Raw genomic sequence first — 22,047 nt, forward strand, 5'->3', positions numbered from 1 at the left:
ATGCCGCGGTTCATTTCCATGTGCAAGAGCCGAGGTCTTGAGCGGTAGGATGCCTTATTGGTACTCTCTGTCCACTCTAGAAGGCTCAGCACACAAGTGATTCAGTCAGTTCCCAATTGACCACTTTCTGGACTGGGCCACCCTGAGGAACACCTGCCTCCGCACCTTCCGACCTGGTAACTATGAGGACCGCCTTCTCCAGGAGCTAGGGAAACTACAACTACTACCACGGGAGAGTGTCAGAACTCATGATGTGGAGCACAGTGCTGGTGGCCCGCCTGCCGACTTACCGTGGCGACTTCATGGGGTGACACACGCTTTGCCCAGGACCACCCAGCACAAGATTCAGGTACTGCTTGTGTGAAAAGGGGGGACATGAAGATAAAGACTGTTATTATCTGAAGGGATTCCGTCAACTTCATCAACAACAGCCCCTAGCCCTACCCGTTATGTCACTGCTTCTCTTACCACCCACCAACCTTCCATGCTGCCACACCCCCCCTTTGCCAACCTACTCCTCAGGTGACCTACCTTCCACCACTCATTCCCAACCCCCCTGCACCAGCCACTAAGGCCTCCCAGTCAAGGTGAGCGACTTTATTGAGGTGGTTTTGTCTGTGTGGTCATGCATCACTCCCAATCCACTGAGCATGACATTGAGGCCACTGTCTTCTCCTTCCCATTTAATATGTTCCCTAGTGAGGAGTTAGGAATGAGGCCCGGGAAGAGGCTGTAGCAGAAAGCACCAACCAGGCAGCAAAAGGTCCAGGAAATTCATCCTCGTAGGAAGGCACTCCAGGTGGGAGTGAATGTGAGTCTCCAAGGAAGACCACTCAGCCGGGGGTGACCGCCGGCTTGCAGTGAAGGTCTCAGAAGAAACCCTCCTCTGCTAAAATACTGATATGGAAGAAGACGAAGAGGTGGGCCACCCATACCTCCACATCAAACAAGCCATATGGATCTCTGTAGCTGGAATAGTCAAGCTCCAGCCTCACTGCTGGTTAGACCTGGCTGATAGCATTCGTGAGGCAAAAGTCACCAACAACCGATTACCTCATCTTGAATAGTGGTAGCCACCAACAAATTGTAACAGTGACGGGGGTGATGTTTTCTATTTTCAGCCCCTAAAGAAGCATCCCCCCCTCTCTTTCTTTATGTAGCCTCCTTCTGAGAGGGCCAGCTAAAAGTGGGAGCCTCCCCTCTTTTTTGCATTGTATCTTCACCTCCTTGGACGGTTGATTTTTGCCTCTTTTGAGGGTTGTGGCCTCCTTTATGCATAGGTTTTTTTTCAACTATTAGGATGATCTAATTCTGGGGAATAAGAAAATTATTAAAAAACATTAGAAAATGAGTGCTTCTATAAGCAACAGTTTAAGAATTATCTTGTTGATTGACAATAAGAAGGGACTCAAGAAAGGTTACTGTAAAATCATAACTCTGAACTAGCTGTCATCAATGAATCAGCTTTGATGGAGCAGGGAACATAGCCTCAGAGGTAGAAAGCCCTGCCAGCTCTTACCCCCCGGCATTGGCTGCAAGCGTGATCCTTATTCTTGCTGTATATGGCCTACCTACTCTAATTGGAGTGAGTGTTCTACCAGATTACAAAGAATGGAAGAATGGAGCTTACATGAGTGCTGCAAAACTCATTGGTGGCCACCCTTTGCAAGTATTGCTTTTGATGAACACACCTCCAAAAGAAAATCTGAAATGAAAGCTTATATTGTTAAATCTCTCTTTGAAAGCTTTCATTATTCTGATCACCCTAATGGAACATCTTGACAGATATGGATGGGGTTGTCTGAGATACTTAGTGCGGTGGGTCTCCTCCTTACAAGAATTTGCATCAATTCCCGTATTATATATGGGATGGCACTTGTAGAACAGGTGCTTTATGGTTTTGTTTTTCAAGAAACTGTATAAGATGTTTTTATTTTCATTTGGTTGATTTGGAATCTTGAATTTTCGGTAGCAGGTTCCAGTGTTTACATGGTTGCACCCTCGCTTTGGAACACCTTGGATAGCTATTTTGGCTACATCAATTTTGACGCTTCTACTCGCAGAATTCAACTTTTATTCTCTTGCAGAGGTTTGTGATCCATCTAACAGTTAATGCATCAATGTTCTTGCAGATTTGGCATTGTAGTTCTTTAAATGTCCTTCATTGGCTTGTAAGAGGCATAACAAAGTATTGTATGTAATCAGCCATGGACCCTTATTGCCTAATTGACCACGTGGGACAAGAAGCGAGGAAAGGAAAATTCCACTATGGACCGCCAGGTTTCCTAAGGATTACCCTCGAGAACATCCTTTGGAGGCTTTTTCACTAGAGCACCTCAGCCACCTTCTGAGGTCACAAGTGAGATGGCTGTTCATGTGATTAGGGGATCCTTCTTCATTGACCACGAGATCTGATGTAGCCACCAAGGGTGCCCACACTACATTGGACCGTACCACAGTCACACCGTAACACTGTAACAGTGGATCAAACCTGGACTATCCAGAAACAGAGGCGCACCACCAATGGATACATGTGAGGTGCATGCATCAACATTGAAGGCACCGCACTGACACACCAACGGGAATCTTCTGGAGATAGGAGATTCTATCAAAGAGGCCACTGCTCCTAGAGGGCATCTTCCAGAGATGGGGGATGTCACCGACTCTACCTCATGCATATATGGTTCTTTGACTTATCTTGAAGGACATCCTTCATCCCTCATCCATCATCCATCATCCAACATCCTCCATGCTTCATCCTTCATACCACTTTGTAGCCTTAGCCTAGATGTGTTGCACTCACTTGTCATCACCTTGAGCTGTGTGTCGTCCTCTTCACTGTGACCTCTGTTGAGTGTGCACCGTACAGTGAAGGACATGTGCAACCAACCCTGCTCTACAGGTACACTAAAATTTGGCACGTCAGGTGGGACTCTCAAAACTTGGAGTCCTGTTAGCTTACCCTTATCTCTGTGTCATCTCTGTATGCCCAATACACGGTCCCATGGTAGTCCGGTCAGCCCATCCAAGAGTCCTCTCTCAATACCCTGCCATAGTAGGAAGAGGTTCAATTACGTACCACCTAGGGATTCCCTTCCACCACGCCCTATGGCAGCCAACCTTGGTAATCCCACCCTCGGTAACAATGCTGGAGGCCAAGCCAACCCCCTTGGTCCAGCCAATCCTCCTGGTGCAGAACCCCTTTGCACGGTGCTGGGCCAAAAGTCAATGTCAAGCTTCCAACCTTCAAAGGATCATCCACTGAGGATGTGGATAACCACATCCGGCGATTCATCTCTATATGCAAGAGCCGAGGCCTTGAGCAAGAGGATGCCTTCTTGGTACTCTTTCCATCCACTCTACAAGGCTTTGCAGATAAGTGGTTCAGTCAATTTCCAGCTGACCACTTTGGAGATTGGGCCACCTTGAAGAACACCGTCTTCCGCACCTTCCGTCCTAGTAACTATGAGGACCGCATTCTCTAGGAGCTAGGGAAGCTACAACTGCTACTAGGGGAGAGGGTGTCGCGAACTTATGACACAGACCACACTGTTGGTGGCCCACTTACCGACTTACCCTAGCGATTTCATAGTGCATCAGTGGGTGACACAAGCCTTGCCCAGTTCCACCCAACAGAAGATTCGAGAGAGTCGACCCCCACCAACTACATTGTTGGAATTCCAAGAGCTAGCCTCCCAACTTGAAAATGCATGACTCATGTTTGAGCGTGATGTGGGCTTTGTACATCCAACGGTGACACCACTGGATGATCCGGTGGCTCAGCTAAAGGAGGATCTGGGGGCACTCAAAGTGAGCCAGAAATCTTTGAGCGAGGAAAGTACCCTGCTGCAACTCAAAGGGAGTTTGAGGAATTGAAGACTCAACAAGAAGCGAAGAAGGACCTGTGGTGTGCTATATGCCAGTGACTTGGACACACTGTTTGAGAATGCCCTCAGAGGAGGTACTTCTCCTTTTGCGAAAAAGGAGGACATGAAGATTGCTACTATCTAAAGGGTTTCCTTCAACTTCATCAGCAACAAGTCCCTCACCCCACCGCCACAGCCCCCAACCTAGCCCAGTATGCCACCGCAACCCTTGCCGCTCCACCAACTTTCCACACTCCACCTCCTCTTTGCTAACCTACTCCCTAGGTGACCTCTCCTTCCTCTACACATGCCATCACGGACGCCCTTGATCCTTCTTCCTGTAACCACAAACACTTGCCCACCTCCTTGTTATCTTCACCACCACCTTCCAACCTCCAGCACCATTGGCCACTTTGGTAGGCAAGTGCCACCTCCTATCTCTTCTGGCCAAGCTAATAAGCCTTGTCCCATTCATTGCCCACGAGGCAACCACAGGCCGACAACTCCTGCCACAGCACCATGTGGGAGTCCTTCGTTCACTCTACGCCACCATTCACCAGCAGATCACCACCTCGGAGAGTTGGGCATGACATTTTTTTTTTTTTTCCGAGAAAAGATCCTTTCATTAGTTATGTAAAAAACCGCCCGGAGGGCTACAAAAGAGATCTCTCCTGCTCCTACCAGAGAGAAGAGCAGTGAATACATCGTGGCAGCCCGGGAGACTCTCCCTAGGTGCTGCAAAATACAAGCATCAGTCTAAAGGACTGAGCGGCTAAATCATACAATGGGGGGGGGGAAAAGCCAAACAGGTGGCCTGTAATGCCAACGGGGGGATCCCGTGTGTAGGGTATAGAACGGGCCGCAGCGCCAAGTGGTATGAAAGGCCTGGCGCCGTAAGATCGCCTCATCCGAGTCTCCCCGGATGCGGTCGTACTGTCCTCGCAGGGTGTGGATCAACTCCTGCCAAATCCCCCGAACAGTCTCTGCTGGTGGCTCCAATCTCCCCTCAAAGGCCGTGAAGCACCGGGCCCTCCAGGTGAACCAGATGGTGAGGCTGCTGAGGAGCTCCCATCGTAAATCCCTCTCCTGTGTCCAGCTGGCGGACGAGAAATCCGGTGCCGGAACCAGGCGAGGCTGGCCCCTAATAAATCTGATGGCCTGACTGCCCTGCTCCATCTCATAGCCCATAGCAGGCCCTGACGAAGTCGACCAAGCAGCGGCACCCCACGTAAACATACCCTCTGGAGAGAGGGGGGCCAGAATACGCAACATCCGCAGCCAAATCTGCTGTGCCTGAGGGCAGTCCCACAGGCAATGTCTCTGTGTCTCCATAGGGTGGCCGCATCGGACGCAGGCCGCCGGAAGACCGCTGTAAACAAGCCAAGTGCCAACTGCTGAGCCCCTGTGGGCGACCAGCCACTGAAAAGCCGAGATCCTGCGGGCCTGTCGACTAGCCCAGAGCCGAGCCCAGAAATCCTCCAGGAACTCCTGTGATAGTCCCTGCAATCGCCAATGCCCCGCTGCCGCTGGAGAAACCGTCCTCCTCGCCGTCAAGATATGCCGTCCCAGCCTAACAGTATACTGGAAAAATGTGATCTCTGTGGCCTCAAGGGATGCATAAGGATCATGCCACTCGTACTCTCCGGGGTCCCACTGCAGCCTGATTTGCCACCACCACCCTACCAGCCAAGGATAGTCGAGCTGTACTCCAATACAATAGCTTCTTCCGAATGCTCAGAAGAAGCGGGGCAATCTGCTGCTCTGGTGACAAATCGAGGCCGATCTGGCATCCCAAATACCGCACTGCTGTGCCGGGAGGAATCCATCTAAAACCGGGGTCCGGACTCCATGCCGGAGTGGGAGCACTACTGATCCAAAAGGCGACTGTCTTGCGCCAATTGATCAATGCTCCCGAAGCTGCACTAAAAACCTGGAGCGACTGCTCTGCCCGAATAAGATTGGCCTCTTGGCCATGCAAAAATAGGCCCGTGTCGTCTGCAAACTCAGCATCAAGCAAATCCTCCCCCCGGACTGGGAGCTGAAGTCCTCTCAAACCAACCTCCTCTGCCGACAAATACATACTCATAGCCTCCGCAAAGAAGAGAAAAAGGAAAGGAGCGAGAGGACACCCCTGACGGACTGATCTGGTCAGCTCAAAACTCGGCCCCCGACCTCCTGCAATCAGCACCTGGCTGCGAGCTGTGGAATACAAAGCTGCCACCCCTCTGATCCATCCTGGCTCAAAGCCCAGGCGTAGCATAGTGCCCTCTAAGAATCCCCAATCGACTCTATCGTATGCCTTCTCAAAATCGAGAAGCATCACGACCAAGTCCTCACCCAGAAACCTGGCTCGGGCCGTCGCCTCCCAGAAAGTAAAGATGTTGTCAAGGATACTGCGCTCCTTGACAAATCCTGTCTGAGTAGCATGAATCAACTCCCCCAGGAAGGGCTGGATCCTCAAACTCAAGGCCTTTGCCAAGACCTTGTAGACAGTATTGAGGATCGTAATAGGCCTCCAATGCCGAATATCATCTGATACTCCCTCCCCCTTGGGGATAAGATAGATCAAGCCCTCTGAAAAGCTCTGCGGCATCACCCCAGTGTCCAAAACATGCTGAAAGCCCCTGCGGAGGCCTGGCCCCAAAAGGTCCCAGTAGCGCATAAAGAAGGCCGGCGTCAGTCCGTCCTCCCCTGGGCAACTATGTCGCGGTAGGACCCGCAAGGCCTCGGCAAGCTCAGTCTCTGACAGAGGCGCACCTAAAACCGTGCGCATATGGTCTGTGACCCTCCTCTGCACATGGGCCCACACAGTCTGTCTGCATACATCCCGAGCCTCAGTGGCTGGCTCCGCTGAAAGCAAGTCACTATAAAAAGCTGTGGCAATGTCTCTGATCTCCCCGAGCTCAGTAGCTATCGATCCATCCGGTCTACCAAGCTGGCGAACCCCTGCTCGCGCATGACGGGGTCCAGTGATCTCAAAAAACTCCCCAGTCACTCTATCACCAAGCTGCGTCCACTGAGAGGCCTGACGACGATAGTAAAACTCATGTCTCTGCTCCTCTGCCTCTCTAACCTCCTGGCGGGCCTGGCTCAGCTGGGACGCCACCCACTCACATGCTGGCTGCTGCTCCTGAAGGCACTGTAGCGAAGCAAGGCTACGTCTCAGCCGTTGCTCCCGCTCGCGAATCTCTCCCAGTCGTGTCAAAGCTGCAGCGTGCAGAAAAGAGCTAAGATCAATGAGTCCCTGGGCACACTGGCCCGCTGCATCCTGGTCAGAGCACTGACTATCCTGCCAGATCCTCTCAATGTCCTCAGCGAGACTGGGGTCTGCAAGTACCCGCTCTGGGATCCTCAACTGCAAGCTGGGCTCCCGAGTCCCCTCCTCCAAAGTCAATATAACCGGCGCATGATCTGAAAATGAGGTGCCAGCAAGAATGCCGACGGAGCCCCCTCGCTCCCCCAACCAATCGCCCACATAAAAGCGATCAATCCGAGATAGATTAGTCCCTCCCTGTCGGCGATCCGACCGAGAGAAACTAAGACTGTCCTGAGACCGGGAGAAAGCCCCATGCTGCCATGCATCAGTGATCCTCAGTGACATGCAAAACCGGTCCCAAGCTGCAAGCTCCGTGCCGTGCACTGTAACATGACTGCCTCCCACCCTATCTGCCGGGTCCTCAAGCATGTTGAAGTCTCCCCCAACACACCAATGTGCAGCCTCTGGCAATGCATCTGTAACCTGAGTCCAAAACTCTGCTCTGGCACTAGCATGATTGGGCGCATAGATGTTGAGCACACCCAATAGCTCATCATGCATCCTCAGAATGACATACTGTGCTCTGCCAGGCACAATGATCCCTCGATCCACAATGGCCTGCCGCCATGCATCTGCAATAACCATGCATACTCCTCCCTGTCCACCCAAAGGACCAAACCCTGCAGACCAGAAAGTGTCCCATCTACCAGGCATCACCGAACCATATCTCCGGATCCTGCTCTCACCCAAGTGGTGCTCCTGCATCATCAGAATGTCTATGCTGCCACCAACCAGGCATCTCTGTAGCTCCTGCCTCAAGCAACCTCGATAACGTATAAAGTGTGCTCCGCCGAGGCCCTGAACATTCCATGAGATGATCCTCATGGATGTCCTACTGAGGTGGATGCTGTCTCAGCCGTGCGGCGAGCCTTCGCAAGCGGCTTGGATGGAGAGTAGTCCCCATCCGAACGGCTGCGAGTCTGCCCACCCGGTGTGCTGCAAGAATCCCGGATCAGGCGCCAGTGGCTGTGACCCATGGCGACTGCCTCCTGCTCTGACATAGTAACCTCGTGTATACTCACATATCCTGGGTCGCGTGCCAAATCTGCAACTATGCGCACGACCAAATGCCGAATCCCGGATGTATCCACACTCCCGGGATCCAAGAAGAAATGAGCCAACTCCCAAAGTCGGCCTATCACATCTGTAACCTCCAAATCGCTCATGTGATGAGAAAACTCAACTGCCTGAGTCTTCAACGTGCTGAGAGCGAGCTCTAGAGTCCACTCCCGGTCACAGGGTCCACAAAGAGGGAATGAGAAGGCCACCGCTGAGTCTAGTGCCTCCTCCCCGCGGGCCGGAGGTATCACTACATGCACTCGGATGGGAGCTGGCTCATGGGGGCCCTCGGCTCCAAAAAGCCGTGTAAAGGTGTAATCAAACGCCTCCGAGCGCTGACGAATGCCGAGGCGACTCAGCCGACTGCGGATAGATGAAATCCGTGAGGCCCTAATCGGCATAGGTCTCCTCTGAGATGCTCGAGCGAGGTCAGTGCTCAGCGCCCTCCGGACTGCAGGTGAGCGCCAGGGAACTGCCAGGACCTCCCGGGAAGGCGAGGCGGGCGGAGGGGGAGGAGGGGGAGGCGAGGGAGGAGGAGAGGGAGCCGCTGCCGAGACCGGAGCGGGGGCGGGAGGAGGCGATGGTGGACGCGAGGCGGAGGGAGGGGGTGGGTGTGGGGGAGGTGAAGGAGGGGGAGCTGGCATCTCCTGGTCCTCGGTCACTGCAGGGGTCTCCTCCTGAAGGGGAGCAAATCTGTTCCTCACGGGAACCCAGTGAGGCTGAGCCTGTGGCTGCTGCTGCAGCGGTACCTGGGCGCGCTGCTGAGGCTGTCTCCCTCGACGGCGCCCCTGTCCTGGCTGCCACTCCGAGGTCTCTGTGGCCTGAGCAGGTGTCCCTGAGGCAGCCTGCCGGGCCGAATCTGTGGGCGGGCCATCCGTGGCCTGCTGCTGTGGTGAGGGTCGAGGTCTCCTGCGAGGGCAGGCCTTGGCCAAATGGCCGACCTGCCGACAAATGAAGCACTGGTTCGGGAGCCCCGAGAACTCCACTCTCTGATCTATCCACCCCCCCCCTATCCTAGGTAGCTGAATGACCTTAGGAAGGGAGGAGATGTCAGATACCAACACTCTGACCGAAGGTAACCCAGCTGCTCTGGCCACCACTGAAGCTGCTGAGGGGCTCGTCTCAAGAACCGAGCCCACCAAAGCTCCGAGCCTGGGGAGGAGCGGAAGATATTCCCGGCGGAGACCAGGGAAACAAACTGTAATATGGAAGAGGCGCTCTCCCTGCTCCGCCGCTGCTGGGTCAAATCCATGCTGCCAAGGCCTGAAGAAAGCCCGAGCTCCCCTGATATCCAGAGGACTCATGGCAAGGACCTTGGCAACGCTCTGGGCGGCCTCGAACTCGATCTGATAATGTCCCCGGCCCAAGAGCTGTACATCCAGGATCTTGCCCACATCTGCAAGAAGGCGGGCCTGAAGAAGATCCCTGATCTCCCCTCTGCTGGGGCGAGTGCCGACTATACGGCAGATGGTGGAGTGAGCCTGAAGGCGCTCCACCTCTGCGGTGAGGCTCGCTTCCTCTTCCGGCGAAAGAGAAAGCCTGATGGGGATGACCTCGGGGGCGGGCGAGGGGGCTGCAGAAGAGTCCCTCTGAGGCGAGGCGGGAGGAGTCTCCATCAGAGTCTGAAGCTCAAGCGAAGGCGAGGCGAAAGCGGAAAACCCTGCAAGAAGCGGGCTGCACACCAAGAGGCGGAAGGACGGGTGACGATAAGGAAGAAAAACAAAAAAACCCCCTAAGGGAAATAGTAGCACGGCAGAGGAAGGAAGGGGGGGGGCGGAAATCGGAGTAGAGGCCCAGAGGGGGGAAGGCGGCGACAACGCGAGAGGGAAGGGGGGGGGGGCGCTGCTGAATGGCGGCGAGAATGAAGAAGCGAAGAGGCGGGGGGGGGGGGGGGGGATGGCGGCAGCGGGGAGGGAGGGGAAAGGCGGCAGCGGGGAGGGAGGAGGCGGCAGCGGGGAGGGGGGCGACCTGGCGAAGAGGGGGGGGGAGGCGCAGAAGCGCTGAAGGAGGGGGGGGGGGGCGGCGCAGCAGCGAGGAAGGGGGGGGGGGGCGCAGTGGCGAGCAGAGGGGAAAAACGGGGGGCAGAGGAGAGAAGGGGCGCGAGGAGGGGGGGGGATCGAGGTGCGCAGAGCGGGGGGGGGGGGGGGGGGGGGGCGGGAGCTTCAGCGAGCGAGTCAGATTCAGCAGATGTGCATTAATGTTCAGTTGGGCATGACATTGTGTCCGCTGGAACCAAAAACAGGCTCAACTCCCACCGTTTCTGTAACCAGACACAAGCCCCACCCACCTTGGCAGGCAAGTTTCCCTCTTAGCCCCTCTCATTATGTCAGGAAAAAAAAACTTGCCTCTCCTGTCCGAGCCACCACTCACTCACCGTCCAAGTCGCCTACCTCTCATGTTCGAGTCGAACTTCCCCCTTCAACCCGTTCCACCCGCTACGACTCACCCCTCTCCTGTCGACTATCTCACGACTCGGCCCCCTCTTCACTTGATTCGCCCCCTCCTTCCACTCGCCTCCCCTCACACATCTCTGACTCACCCCTTCCCCTCTTCCGTCTCGCTGTATTCCCCCTCTGAAATTCTCAGAAATTCTCAATGTGGTCTCTGCAAAGAGCTCCATGACAATGCGACTAGCTGGGTTGCCACCATTGGTCATGTCGCAGCACTCCACCCCCCCTCACAACTCAATCCATCCCATGACTCACCCTACCCTCTCTCCACCCCCCCCCCCATGACTCAATGCATCCCACCCCCTTCCAACGACTCACCCCATCCTCTCTCTACCCCCTTCTCAACTCAACCAAACCTCACGACTCAGCTGCCCCAACCCTCTCCCACGACTCACCCCACCCTCCCTCTATCCCCTCTCGACTCAACCAAACCCCCCCTCTCAACCGAGTCCACCCCTCTCCTTCTCATGCCTTTCCTCCACACTCTCTTGACTCAAGCTTCTCTATGGCACGGTGCACATCAGATTGCATGCCAGGGAGGTTCTATGATTGAATACTCAAGTATGAAAAGGAGGTTGAAGCAACTCTCAAGTGCAATGGAACCTGCTACATTACTAATATGAAGGTTGTACGAGCCACTAAGTGTGTGGTGTAGTAAGTTAGGAGCCAAGAGGGTGGAATCACTGCTAAGAAGAAAAGAAAAAAAGACTTTATTTATTTATTTTTCCACTAGCATGCTCGCCTCCCTTCTTCTTTGAGGCCATTTCTTCATTTTATCTCCTCGCTAAGGACGGTGAGCACTCTAGTGGTGGGCAAACTATAGCCACCAAGGGTGCCCACACCGTATCGGACCGTACGACTGTCACACCGTACCACCGTAACAGTTGATCAACCCTGGACTATCCAGAAACGGAGGTGCACCACCAACGGATACATGTGAGGTGCACGCATCAACATTGAAGGCACCGCACTGACACACCAACGGGAATCTTCCGGAGATAGGAGATTCTACCAAAGAGGCCGCTGCTCCGAGGGAATCTTCTAGAGATAGGGCATGCCACCAACTCTACCTCATGGCACATGCATATATGGTTCTTCAACTCCTCTTCAACTCATCCTGAAGGACATCCTTCATCCCTCACCCATCATCCAACATCCTCCATGCTTCATCCTTCACACCAATTTGTAGCCTTAGCCTAGTTGTGCTGCAGTCACTTGTCATCACCTTGAGGTGTGTGTCATCCTCTTTACTGTGCCTCTGCTGAGTGTGCACGGTATAGTGGAGGACATGTAACGGTGTTCTTGGAGTAGTGCAAGTGTTCTTGTTCCTCTTGCAATCTTGTCACTTGTGTTGTGTTCCACTCCGTAGTGTGCACTAGTACCTTTGCTGTGTCGTGCTGTGAGCATCGTGGACTCCAGACGACATACTATCCAGAGAAGAGCCACCACTTAGTGTGCCGGGCAACCAACCCTGCTACATCTGGTCACAGCTTTCAGTCCTTGTCTTCATGAGGATTGTCTCATGGAACATACAGGGGCTTGGTGGTGTTTTTCCATGAGAGTGACATTTTTCCGCAAGCTGTTGCTTGGCACAGGTCCACGTGCCATCAAACAACATAACACATGCTACGCCTTGCTTTTGTCTAGAGGCATGGAGACCTTTGAAAAAGGACTTGCAAGAGCATCCCCCCTTATCAAGCATTGATTTTTGCCGGGCACACACTTGCCACTTTGCAATCGTTCGTTTATGATTGTCCTTGATACAAGATTTAGCATCCATTAGTGTGACATTTTCCTCGACAGTCAGTGGTCTTGTATGACTAAGTTCAGTGTAAGACTGCACAATCCTTTTGGCCTTTGCCACCCTCTCCCGTAAAGCACCCATGTACCACTTGCCATAGTCCGTTATCAGCATTTGCATGCGTGAAACAAAACAACACCATGCATTGTCAAATCCTCATTCAACAGTAGCAAAAGGGGTTGCACAGCCGAGCGTATCAAATCAGCAAATGCATCATGAGTGAGGTAACTATTGTTGATGAGAATTAATCATTTATGTGGCAGAGGTGGGTCATGAACCCCCATTCCAAAGTATAGAGCTAACCACAACGGGGGATGATTAGACAGACACATTGTGTGGTCAATCCATATGCGGAATGTAAAGGCATCATACTGATTTGCATTTAACAGATATCATTGATCACAGTGTGACTGAGCATTATGCTGAAATGTGAATCGAGGAGTGTCTGGCATGAGCCGTCTCCAAAGATCCAAAGCATGCAAACCCTCAATCATACTATGCCATTCTGCTTGCTCAGCCTGCAACATACGGGAAGGATGTGAGGAGTTATCCTCATGGCTAGGTGAGTTAATGAAATCCCCTGTGAGAAACGCATTTGTAACCCATGTTATGTGCCACAGAGAATTAGCATATTGGTGAATCCATGGGGCAGGCTGAAGAAGGCTGTAGGCTTTGATGGAGGTCAAGGCAGGAAGAGAAATAGGATGGGAGTGTGTAGTAGATGGCTGCAATTGCCAATCCATAAGCCTGTCTGTATCAGCCATAGGTGGAATAGGTAGAAAGGGACGTAATAAATCAGCAATTTTCTTCCATATAGACCTATGATGCATTCCCAATGCATATGAAGCAGTGGCCTGAGGAAAGGATAAGACATCTCCCCGATCATCATCATGTATGTACCTAATTCCCAAATTCATAAGATTGTATGCCCGAACACGTTCCTGTAAAGCAAGTGGAATGTCAAAGATGGCACTCCAATGAATACTTTCTTTCCTCATGGAGTTTGTCCCCAAACAATTATCAGGAGCCCATTTGACCTTACAGAGAACTTGTTTCCAGTCAAGTATCAGAGCAGTAGAGAAAGGACAACCAGGTATCCTCCCTACAAATCTCCCAATGACAACCTCCCAATGATCCGTAATCCAATGACCATAAGCACAAGTCCTCATGTTGACACACATGGATGCTAACATACAAGTCCATGGCTGTTGTTGGCGGAAGAAAGTATGCAACATAGTGGCCTTCCTTGCAAGCACATGATATCTTATATTGAGAACATTAAGCCCACCATGCATCCTTGGGGAGCACACCATTTCCATCTTCATCAGTCTCAATGCTTTGACAGCAGTTTTAGTCTTCCATAAAATCTCCATAGCTTGGGACATAAAAGCTAAAATATCACTGGAGGACCAATGCAGTAAAGGCAAATAGAACTGAACATAGGACATGACAATGGATTGTACTATTCTGAGCCTGACATGAAGAGGCCAAGTAGAAATCTTCTAGTATTCCAGTTTATGTTGAAGTCTTTGGAAAATCCATTTTAGCTGCTGCTTTCTAGTGATATGCCATCCTATGGGATATCCCAAACGCCTGACAACATCTCTGGAATGCACCACCTGACCAGGCCAAAGAATAGAATGCCAATCACATTGTTTCAGGGGAAGTAATTTGGATTTGTCAAAATTAGCATGCACTTCCGCTGCCAAACCATATAATGATAGAGTGGCCATAAGCATGCGAAGTTCCTGAGGAGAATTCTGTGGCATGAAGAAGGAATCATCAGCATATGCCTGTGCCAAAAAAGATGTAGCCCCTGGGATTTTAAGACCAGTCATCTGTCCCGTGTTTGTTAAATGATCAAGATACATCAAAAGAGGATGGGTGGCAATTGCATAGAAGAGAGCACTAAGAGGGCAGCCCTGTCTAACTGATCGACCCAATATCCATGACCGAGAAAGATGGCCCCCAAGAATGCACTAAGCAGTGGAGCCAAAATAAAGCCAATAAACAGCATTTGCCATCTTGGGACCAAAGCCCAACTTTATCATGATCTGAGAGATAAAATCCCATTGAACATTGTCAAATGCCTTAGCAATATCCACCTGCAATATAAGCACATCTTGATGCGAATACTTAGCATATTCAATTGCAATCAAGGCATTGGATATATTGTCATGGATTTGTCTTTGCGGGACAAACCCATACTGATGAGGATGAAGGCCTGCATGCAGTATCCTCTGAAGCCTATGCACAATCATCTTGGCAATAAGTTTGTAAAGTACAGGCATCAAAGTAATAGGCCTCCAATCCGATATATGATCACACAGATGTTTTTTGGGCACAAGCTTGACTATGCCATGCTTCCAAGAGTGCAGCAACTGATTTTCTTGCCAGGCAACATTAATCATTCGCAAGAGGACCTCTTTCAAATCATCCCAAAAAGAAATATAAAATTCCACCGTAAGGCCATCCCAGCCAGGGGACTTGCATTTGCTGAGGTGGAACAATGCATTATCAATTTCTGTGTCAGTGAAAGGCCTCTCCAAGGTAAGAGCATCATCCAGGTCAATTATTCCAGAAACATATTGAAGAAATTCAGTCCTGGCTTCAGTCACTTGATTTGATGGGGAGGCGGGAGCTGAGAACAATTTCTGGAAATAATTGTGACATTCGTCTTGGAGATCAGAGAAAGAGTGAGTCCAAGAGCCATCCAGTTTCCTGACCCTTAGACATGAATTTTTCTTTCGAGTAGCATGCAAGCCCTGGAAAAAGGCTTTTGATGAGCATCCCTTATCCATAAGGGGCTTCATTCTTGCCCTGATCTACCATTTGTGCAATTTCCTCTGATCATTAACAGCAAGCTTAGATTGAGCATGTGAGAGGGAATCCCTACACACACACACACACCAACTCATGCACCTGCACATGCGCACATGCCTGCCTACAGAGACACAAGTGCAGATGTCACAATTCGAACTCGTGCACCCTTCTGGGCAGTGTGGTGCGATAGAACTCTGACGGATATGGAACACTAAAAAAAAAACACACACACACACACACACCCCAATGACATGTTTCACACTTATCTTATCCACTCGTATAAGAGTGGGTTCACACACACATGGACACATAAACACATACAAGGGCTGGTTCACACATGCAAAGCTCCGAATACCCAACAATTGTCATGTTCTCTTCAGACATCACACCCTCCTCCGAACCCCCCGAATCCAGTTATCACTCCCCATCTCCAGCATCCAACAGCAGTTACCCTGCACATTTTCACTAGAGTATTCCCCTATCCACCCTTAGAGCTCCCAATATTAACATTGTCCTCCAATCTCTGCTTAACCCATCCCAAACATCCCTACTGTCATCCGTCTCTCCAAGATCGAGACCCCTTCTGTCTCCCTTCTATGGGCTCCCTGTTTCACTGACCTGATTTGACTACAATGGGATTGGGGATCTTGCATTCATCCTCCTTCCTCTGCTGGATGGCCAGATATATGCACACTTTATTACCCACCATTTCAGAAACGTGGGATTCAGGCTGCCCTCCATCAGTCATACTATTGGTCCATCTTCCGCTTCATTGGCCTGACGTACGGACTCTCTCAACACTAAGATTCGAGTGATTGAGCTGATCCGGACTATCACCAACCTTCTTTTGCCTTCTGACTGCTCTTTTCTACCACCCGCACCCTCCACCTCTAATCCATTTTCCCTTTTCGTGGCATCCCCACAGTACCTTGTCTCATCAACTCTTTCCATGCCACCAAAGCCTTCTATTGCCTCTGTTTCCAGCATCTCTACTCCTTTGCATTGCTCATTTATTCGAACATCCACCGTCAGAAGTGCCGCAGATTCTGCACCTAGTACAATCACCCCACCATCTCCAACTTTTCGTGTCCCAGTAGTCATTTCTTGACTTACCTTCTCTACCAGCTTTCCGCCCAATTTTTCCCTATCATCCACAGCACCATCACATTCCGGCCCATGCAGTCGTATACGTATCGAGTGCAATGCAACCCTTCTAATTGTCCTGGCCAGCATTGTCGTGCCATTGCATCCTCCTCTACTCCAGCTTCCACTCCTGTCCCCGCAGGCGCACCAGGGAGTTCTGCACCTCTCCCTAGAGCTCCCCCTATAGGTATTCCCTCTGCAATTTCTTCGTCAGTTCCCCTACAAGTGTTTTCCCAGTTATTTCCTCCACTTTTCCAGCCATACCCTCTGCTAGCAGTTCCTTCTCCAGTTGTTCCCTCTACCTGGTTCCCTCTTCAGGTGTCCATGGTATTACTAACATGGTTCCCTCTCAGATTGTCTCTAGTTGTGTCCCCTCTACAGGTTATTCCATTGGTATTCCTTCTCCAGATGTTCTCTTCGTGCCATTCTTTCCACTTGCTAGCGCCTTCTCTTTGACCTTGAGGTGCTACCTCCCTTGAAGGAGGAGCCTGTGGTCAAGATATCTACTTCCTTCCTTATCTTTCTCTTGGCATAATCGCAGGAGCGGGGTTGAGAGCATCTTTGCACGTCTGGACAGATTTTGTGGATCATTGGTCCCTGGACAGAGGAGGCACCATTGCTATTATGCCTGGCACCACCAAATCCGATCATTGCCCCGTCGTTTTGTGTCTTAGGGAGCTTGGGGCTCGCTCGGCCTCTCTCCGTGTCCGTATCCCTGACTCTCTTTATCTAGATGCTCCTTGAGATCAGAGAGATATGGAGATCTTGTGATGGTCCTGATCCTCGTCATAATATTGCGCTGGCTCTTGAGAGGACCAACCATCATTATCATAGCGCTACCTTGTCCAAGAAGAAGGAGGCTCTGGACAAGGAGAGAGCTATTAGGCATAGGATTGCTGCTCTTCAGAGGGAACATGAAAAGCATCCACATGCGTCTTGGATTACAGACCTCTTGACCACAGTTAGAGCAGAGTTGTAGTTGGCCATGGACAGGAGGGCTGAGTTTGCGTTTCATGTGAACGAGGCTTTTTGGACTCATATGGGTGGCAAATGCAACAAAGAGTTTTTTTCAGCGCACAGGCTTTCCCATAGCAAGGATTCTGTGAGGTATTTGCAGGATTCACAGGGTGAGGTTCAGATTGAGCCTGACAAGGTAAGGGGCATTGCTTCAAATTTTTATCAGTCTTTGTTGACTGCAGAGGTGCCCTCTCCTCCGAGAGATGTGGCACGGAAGAAAGTCTGGGAGTGCATGCCCAAGCTCATTACAGATGCTATGTGTTCTTCCCTGGATGCCCCTTTCTCAAAGGATGAATTCCTTCACGCACTACATGCTCTTTCCAGTGGTTCATGCCCAGGGGATGATGCTCTTTCTCCCGCCTTCTTTATTCTTTTTTGGGATCATATTGGAGATGCTATCACTGTTGCCCTTCAGGAAATGTGGCTATTGGGTATGATGCCGCCTTACCTCACGGAGGGGCTGATTCACCTTATTCCCAAGAGCAGGGACAAGACTGACATTAAACAATGGAGGCCCATCACTCTCCTTGGATCTGCATATAAGATCTTAGCTAAAGCCTTGAGTATAAGGTTGCAACCGATTCTCCAAAGGACTATCCATGAACACAAAATGGGTTCCTCCAAGGAAGGAGTATATTTGATAACATCTTTTCTTTCTGGGAAGCTGTCGAGTGGGCAAAGTCTAGTCGGCAGCCTCTTGCCATTCTTTTGCTTGATTTTGAAAAAGCTTATGATAGAGTGGATTGGGATTTTTTGGAGGGCACTATGGCACATATGGGGTTTTTCCAAAACTGGATCAGAGGGGTGTCCTGCCTATACAGGGAGGCTCATAGCACTGTCTTAGCTTCTGGGGGGCACGGCGAGCGTTTTCAGATTTCCCGTTCGGTGAGGCAGGGCTGTCCCCTCGCCCCTTTATTGTACCTCATTGTAGCTGAGGCTATGAGCAGGTTTCTTCGGGCTGCCCCTGGTGTTGTGGGTCCCAGGCTGCCTTTATGCACGGAGGAAGAGTTTTTGGACTCTGAGTTAGCAGATGATACGGCATTGTTCCTTGAGGCTTCACATGCTTGTTTATGTGCTTTCTGGACAGCCTTGGAGGCCTTTTGTTTGGCAGCAGGAGCTACTATCAATTGGCATAAATCAATTGGTTTTTGGATCAGTGATTCTCTTCTTGCAGATTGGGGTACAGATGTTGGTTTTATTTGGATTGAGAGAGGATGCTCTGCCAGATACCTTGTTTGTCAGGTGGGCGTTGACATCTCCCCTGCACAACAGTTTGCTCCAGTGCTCTTAAGCATTAAAAGCAAACTTCATCACTGGAGTAGGAGGAAGCTCGACTTGGCCTCTAGAGCTTTGGTGGTTAACCAAGTTTTGCTAGCCACGTCTTGGTTTATTGCTTCGTGTTGGATTTTTCATAAGGGCTGCATTGGCCAGCTTCGTCGCCTTATTCGGAACTTTCCTTGGTCAGGGCTTGATGGAATGCACACACCAGGGCCAGAGTTGCTTGGAAAACCATTATCAGGCCTAAGCAGGAAGGGGGATTGAATATCATTGACCTCGAGGTGCAATGTAAGGCTTTGCTCTATAAGCTTGTTGTTAGGGGCTTTCTTCCAGGCACTAAGCCGTGGAAGGACTTTCTCATATGCAGCAGATTACGAAGTGTGTCCCTGTTCGCAGAGGTGACTGGACTCTCAGCTCACGCTTTATTTTTTCAAATGCAGTTCACCGCTCCCCTTCACCTCCCCTGGTTAGGTCCCTCCTACGGGCCTGGGACTGCCTGAGGAGTTTTTTGGTACACATCCCCCCGCGTTCAGCGGAGGAAGCTAACCGGCAGCCCATTCTATGGAATGATTTGATCTTAGATGGGCATGGTAGGCCTCTTGGAGCAACTATGCATATTCTCTGGGCTGGCTGGGAGACCCTTTGCCCCACAGTGCTGGCTTGGAAGAGGTTTCAGAGCCTTACCGAGGTGCAGAGATTGGATATAATGCAGCACTTGAGAGGTTCTAGCCGGAGGATTGCACAGATTGATGCAGCCATTTCCAACCACTGGATTACTGGATCTTTTTTGGAAGGTCGTCATCATTCTTGGTTTGGGGTTTTCTCTGGGACAGGTGTTCCTCTTCAGGTTATGGGTATCTCCTCGCCTAGGGAGGATGATGTACCGGTCTTTTTTTTGTGTACAGGATGGATAGCGCTGGCCACCAATCAGTGGAGGTCTGTTAACTGGTGCTTGCCCAGCATGCCCTAGATGTGCAGGAGTTTCAGAGTCAGTTTACCATTGTTTATGGGAATGCAGGGAAGCGCAGGGGGTTTGGTCTGCGATTGCACACCTCTTTGGTAGGATTAAAAGGGATGCTATCATTTCTTTTGGTTCTATCATTTGGTTGACACAGTCTAGGCCTCAACTGAGGTTTGAGGGGACTGACAGGAGCTTGGCCATTTTGGTTAGGCAAGGAGTTGCTCGGCAGTGTTGTCTTCAGGATTTGCCTAACCATTTTGGTTAGGCAAGGAGTTGCTCGGCAGTGTTGTCTTCAGGATTTGCCACTTTCACACTTTGTCCCTCCGGCACAGAGGTTAGACAGTTCTTGCGAGATTATTGTTAGCATCTCAGCCTGGAATATCTGGAAGGCTAGATGCACTGAGGCCATTGAGGGTACTCTCGTTCTTGTTTCTCAGTGTCTTTGCAGGATTTGGAGTGATATTATTCACACCATTATGGCTACCTGCGCCAGAATCCAGGGATCTTCGAGGGCTGCGGAGAGGAAGCGCGCCCAGTTTATGAGAGAGTGGGACATTGGTATCTTTTTCACATCCTCTCATTCCCTATTGGTAGCACAGGGTTCCTGATTGGTTGAGATCTCCACCTTGCTTGGTGTGAAATCTCCATTTTGTAAAATTTTTCATACTTAATAGAAGTCTCCTTTCTGAAAAAAAAAAGATATCTGCTTCCATTCCCTTGTCATCAGCATCCTCATCCCTCCTCACTTTACCGCCCGTTTCTACCCCCATCCGCCTTGCAGATTAACCCTCATCAGCACCATGTCCACGGCCATCCTCATTATCAGTTGTCATATCTTCCACTGCTCCCATTACCACCTTGTCCAGTGGATCCCATCACTACCTTGCCAATGGAGCCCCTCCTCACCTCCTCCCCCTTCACCACCTTGCCACCAGTGCCCCTCATCGTGTCTTCCCCTACCATCACCTCCCCGCTAGCGGTGCCCTTTCTTGACGCATCTCTCGGACGCTCCATCCAGTCACCTCCTTTACCCCATCGCTAGAGTTGACTCCTCTGTGTTTCCCCTTCATGAACAGCACCCCAGTTCCCTTTGGCCAGATCTTCCTTCCACATGGCTTTCCGAACGAGCTTTTCCTCACCCACGCTCCCTGGGCTCACCACGTCACTTGCCAATTGGAAAGTACTTTGCTGGATATCCGTATACAGAGTACCAGTCAGATTATTTCCTTTTATTGTCCCAAGGGGCGGGTAGCACTTGCAGACAGTGAGGTTTAAGAAGCCGCCCTCATCATGCTTCTTGCTATGAAAAAAAACCCTCCATGCACCCCTCGCTTCTTCTCGCCACTGCAGAGGCATAGCTCTTGTCTACCAAGAAACGTCTCACTGAGGTTGAGGCAGAGCTTACTACCCTCCATACTTCCAGAGTGCAGTTTGATGAGATCTCCACTCTTCGGACTCAAGAAACAAAGCTTAAAGAGCTTTGTTAGACTCTCCAGTTTGCATTGAGAGGACCAGCTGCATCTGGCTCTACATTAGCACCAGCACTGGACCAATCCGCCACCAACCTTCCATCCACCGGGCCTTGTGAATCAGCCCATTTATTCCACAGTTCAGTTTTCTCAACATTTATTAAGTTCTTATTGAGTTATATGTTGGGCGGAGTGCCCCATTATAGATTTCATCATGAGTCCTGATTGTATATATTCACTCATGACAGTCCCAAAGTGGTATTGCTCATTGTACATACCATTGTATTTTCAGTTCTATTTATAGTGTTAGAGATATTTTTGCTTGGCTTGTGATGGCCCCTTCAGCATTCCACTCTTCGGTATCCTCTCCTCTCCTTGTTACCACCCTTGAGCAGGACACCTTTTCTCCACAGTACTTAAGGTGTACTTCTGCAGATCTCTTCTTCCCCAACATCGCAATCTCTCCCAGTACTTAAGGTGTACTTCTGCAGATCTCTTCTTCCCCAACATCGCAATCTCTGATGTTCACTGGGACAGTGAATTGAATAGTGGTGGGCAACCTGTAGGGATGTGCATGGTCAAAGTGCTAACATCCCTGGCCTGGGTGTACCTCATGGTCATCAAAGTGTGGACATCCGCACTCTCCTTGTGGTGGACTCCCGCACTCTTGGAGAGGCATATTTGGACATCCTCTTGACTTACCACAGTGCAGGCATCCACATTAATGTCTAAAAATCCAGATCAATGCTTGAACAAATTGACATGAGAGAGGGAGAGAGACAGCAAATTTCAGACAACGCGATGGTATCAGAGCGTTGATGGCTCCTCTCCTACATCCTGGGTAGAGTAGCAAAGGTACACCCT

At 50.8% G+C, this 22,047-nt stretch overlaps 1 protein-coding gene across 2 annotated transcripts in view; it reads left to right on the top strand.

Moving 5' to 3' along the window:
* LOC147604169 (putative polyamine transporter At1g31830) overlaps window positions 1–22,047 on the top strand; it is a 99,601-nt gene that overhangs the window by 40,193 nt on the left and 37,361 nt on the right. For both annotated transcript variants that reach the window (XM_086795455.1, XM_086795456.1), the window contains exons 4-6: window positions 1,465–1,669; window positions 1,786–1,887; window positions 1,976–2,089. In XM_086795455.1, the coding sequence (XP_086651581.1) occupies window positions 1,465–1,669; window positions 1,786–1,887; window positions 1,976–2,089 (421 nt within the window). The remainder of the gene's footprint in view (window positions 1–1,464; window positions 1,670–1,785; window positions 1,888–1,975; window positions 2,090–22,047) is intronic.

The sequence above is a fragment of the Cibotium barometz genome, chromosome 62, assembly GCF_041138505.1.
Source record: "Cibotium barometz isolate CiBa-2024 chromosome 62, ASM4113850v1, whole genome shotgun sequence".
Lineage (NCBI taxonomy): Eukaryota > Viridiplantae > Streptophyta > Polypodiopsida > Cyatheales > Cibotiaceae > Cibotium > Cibotium barometz.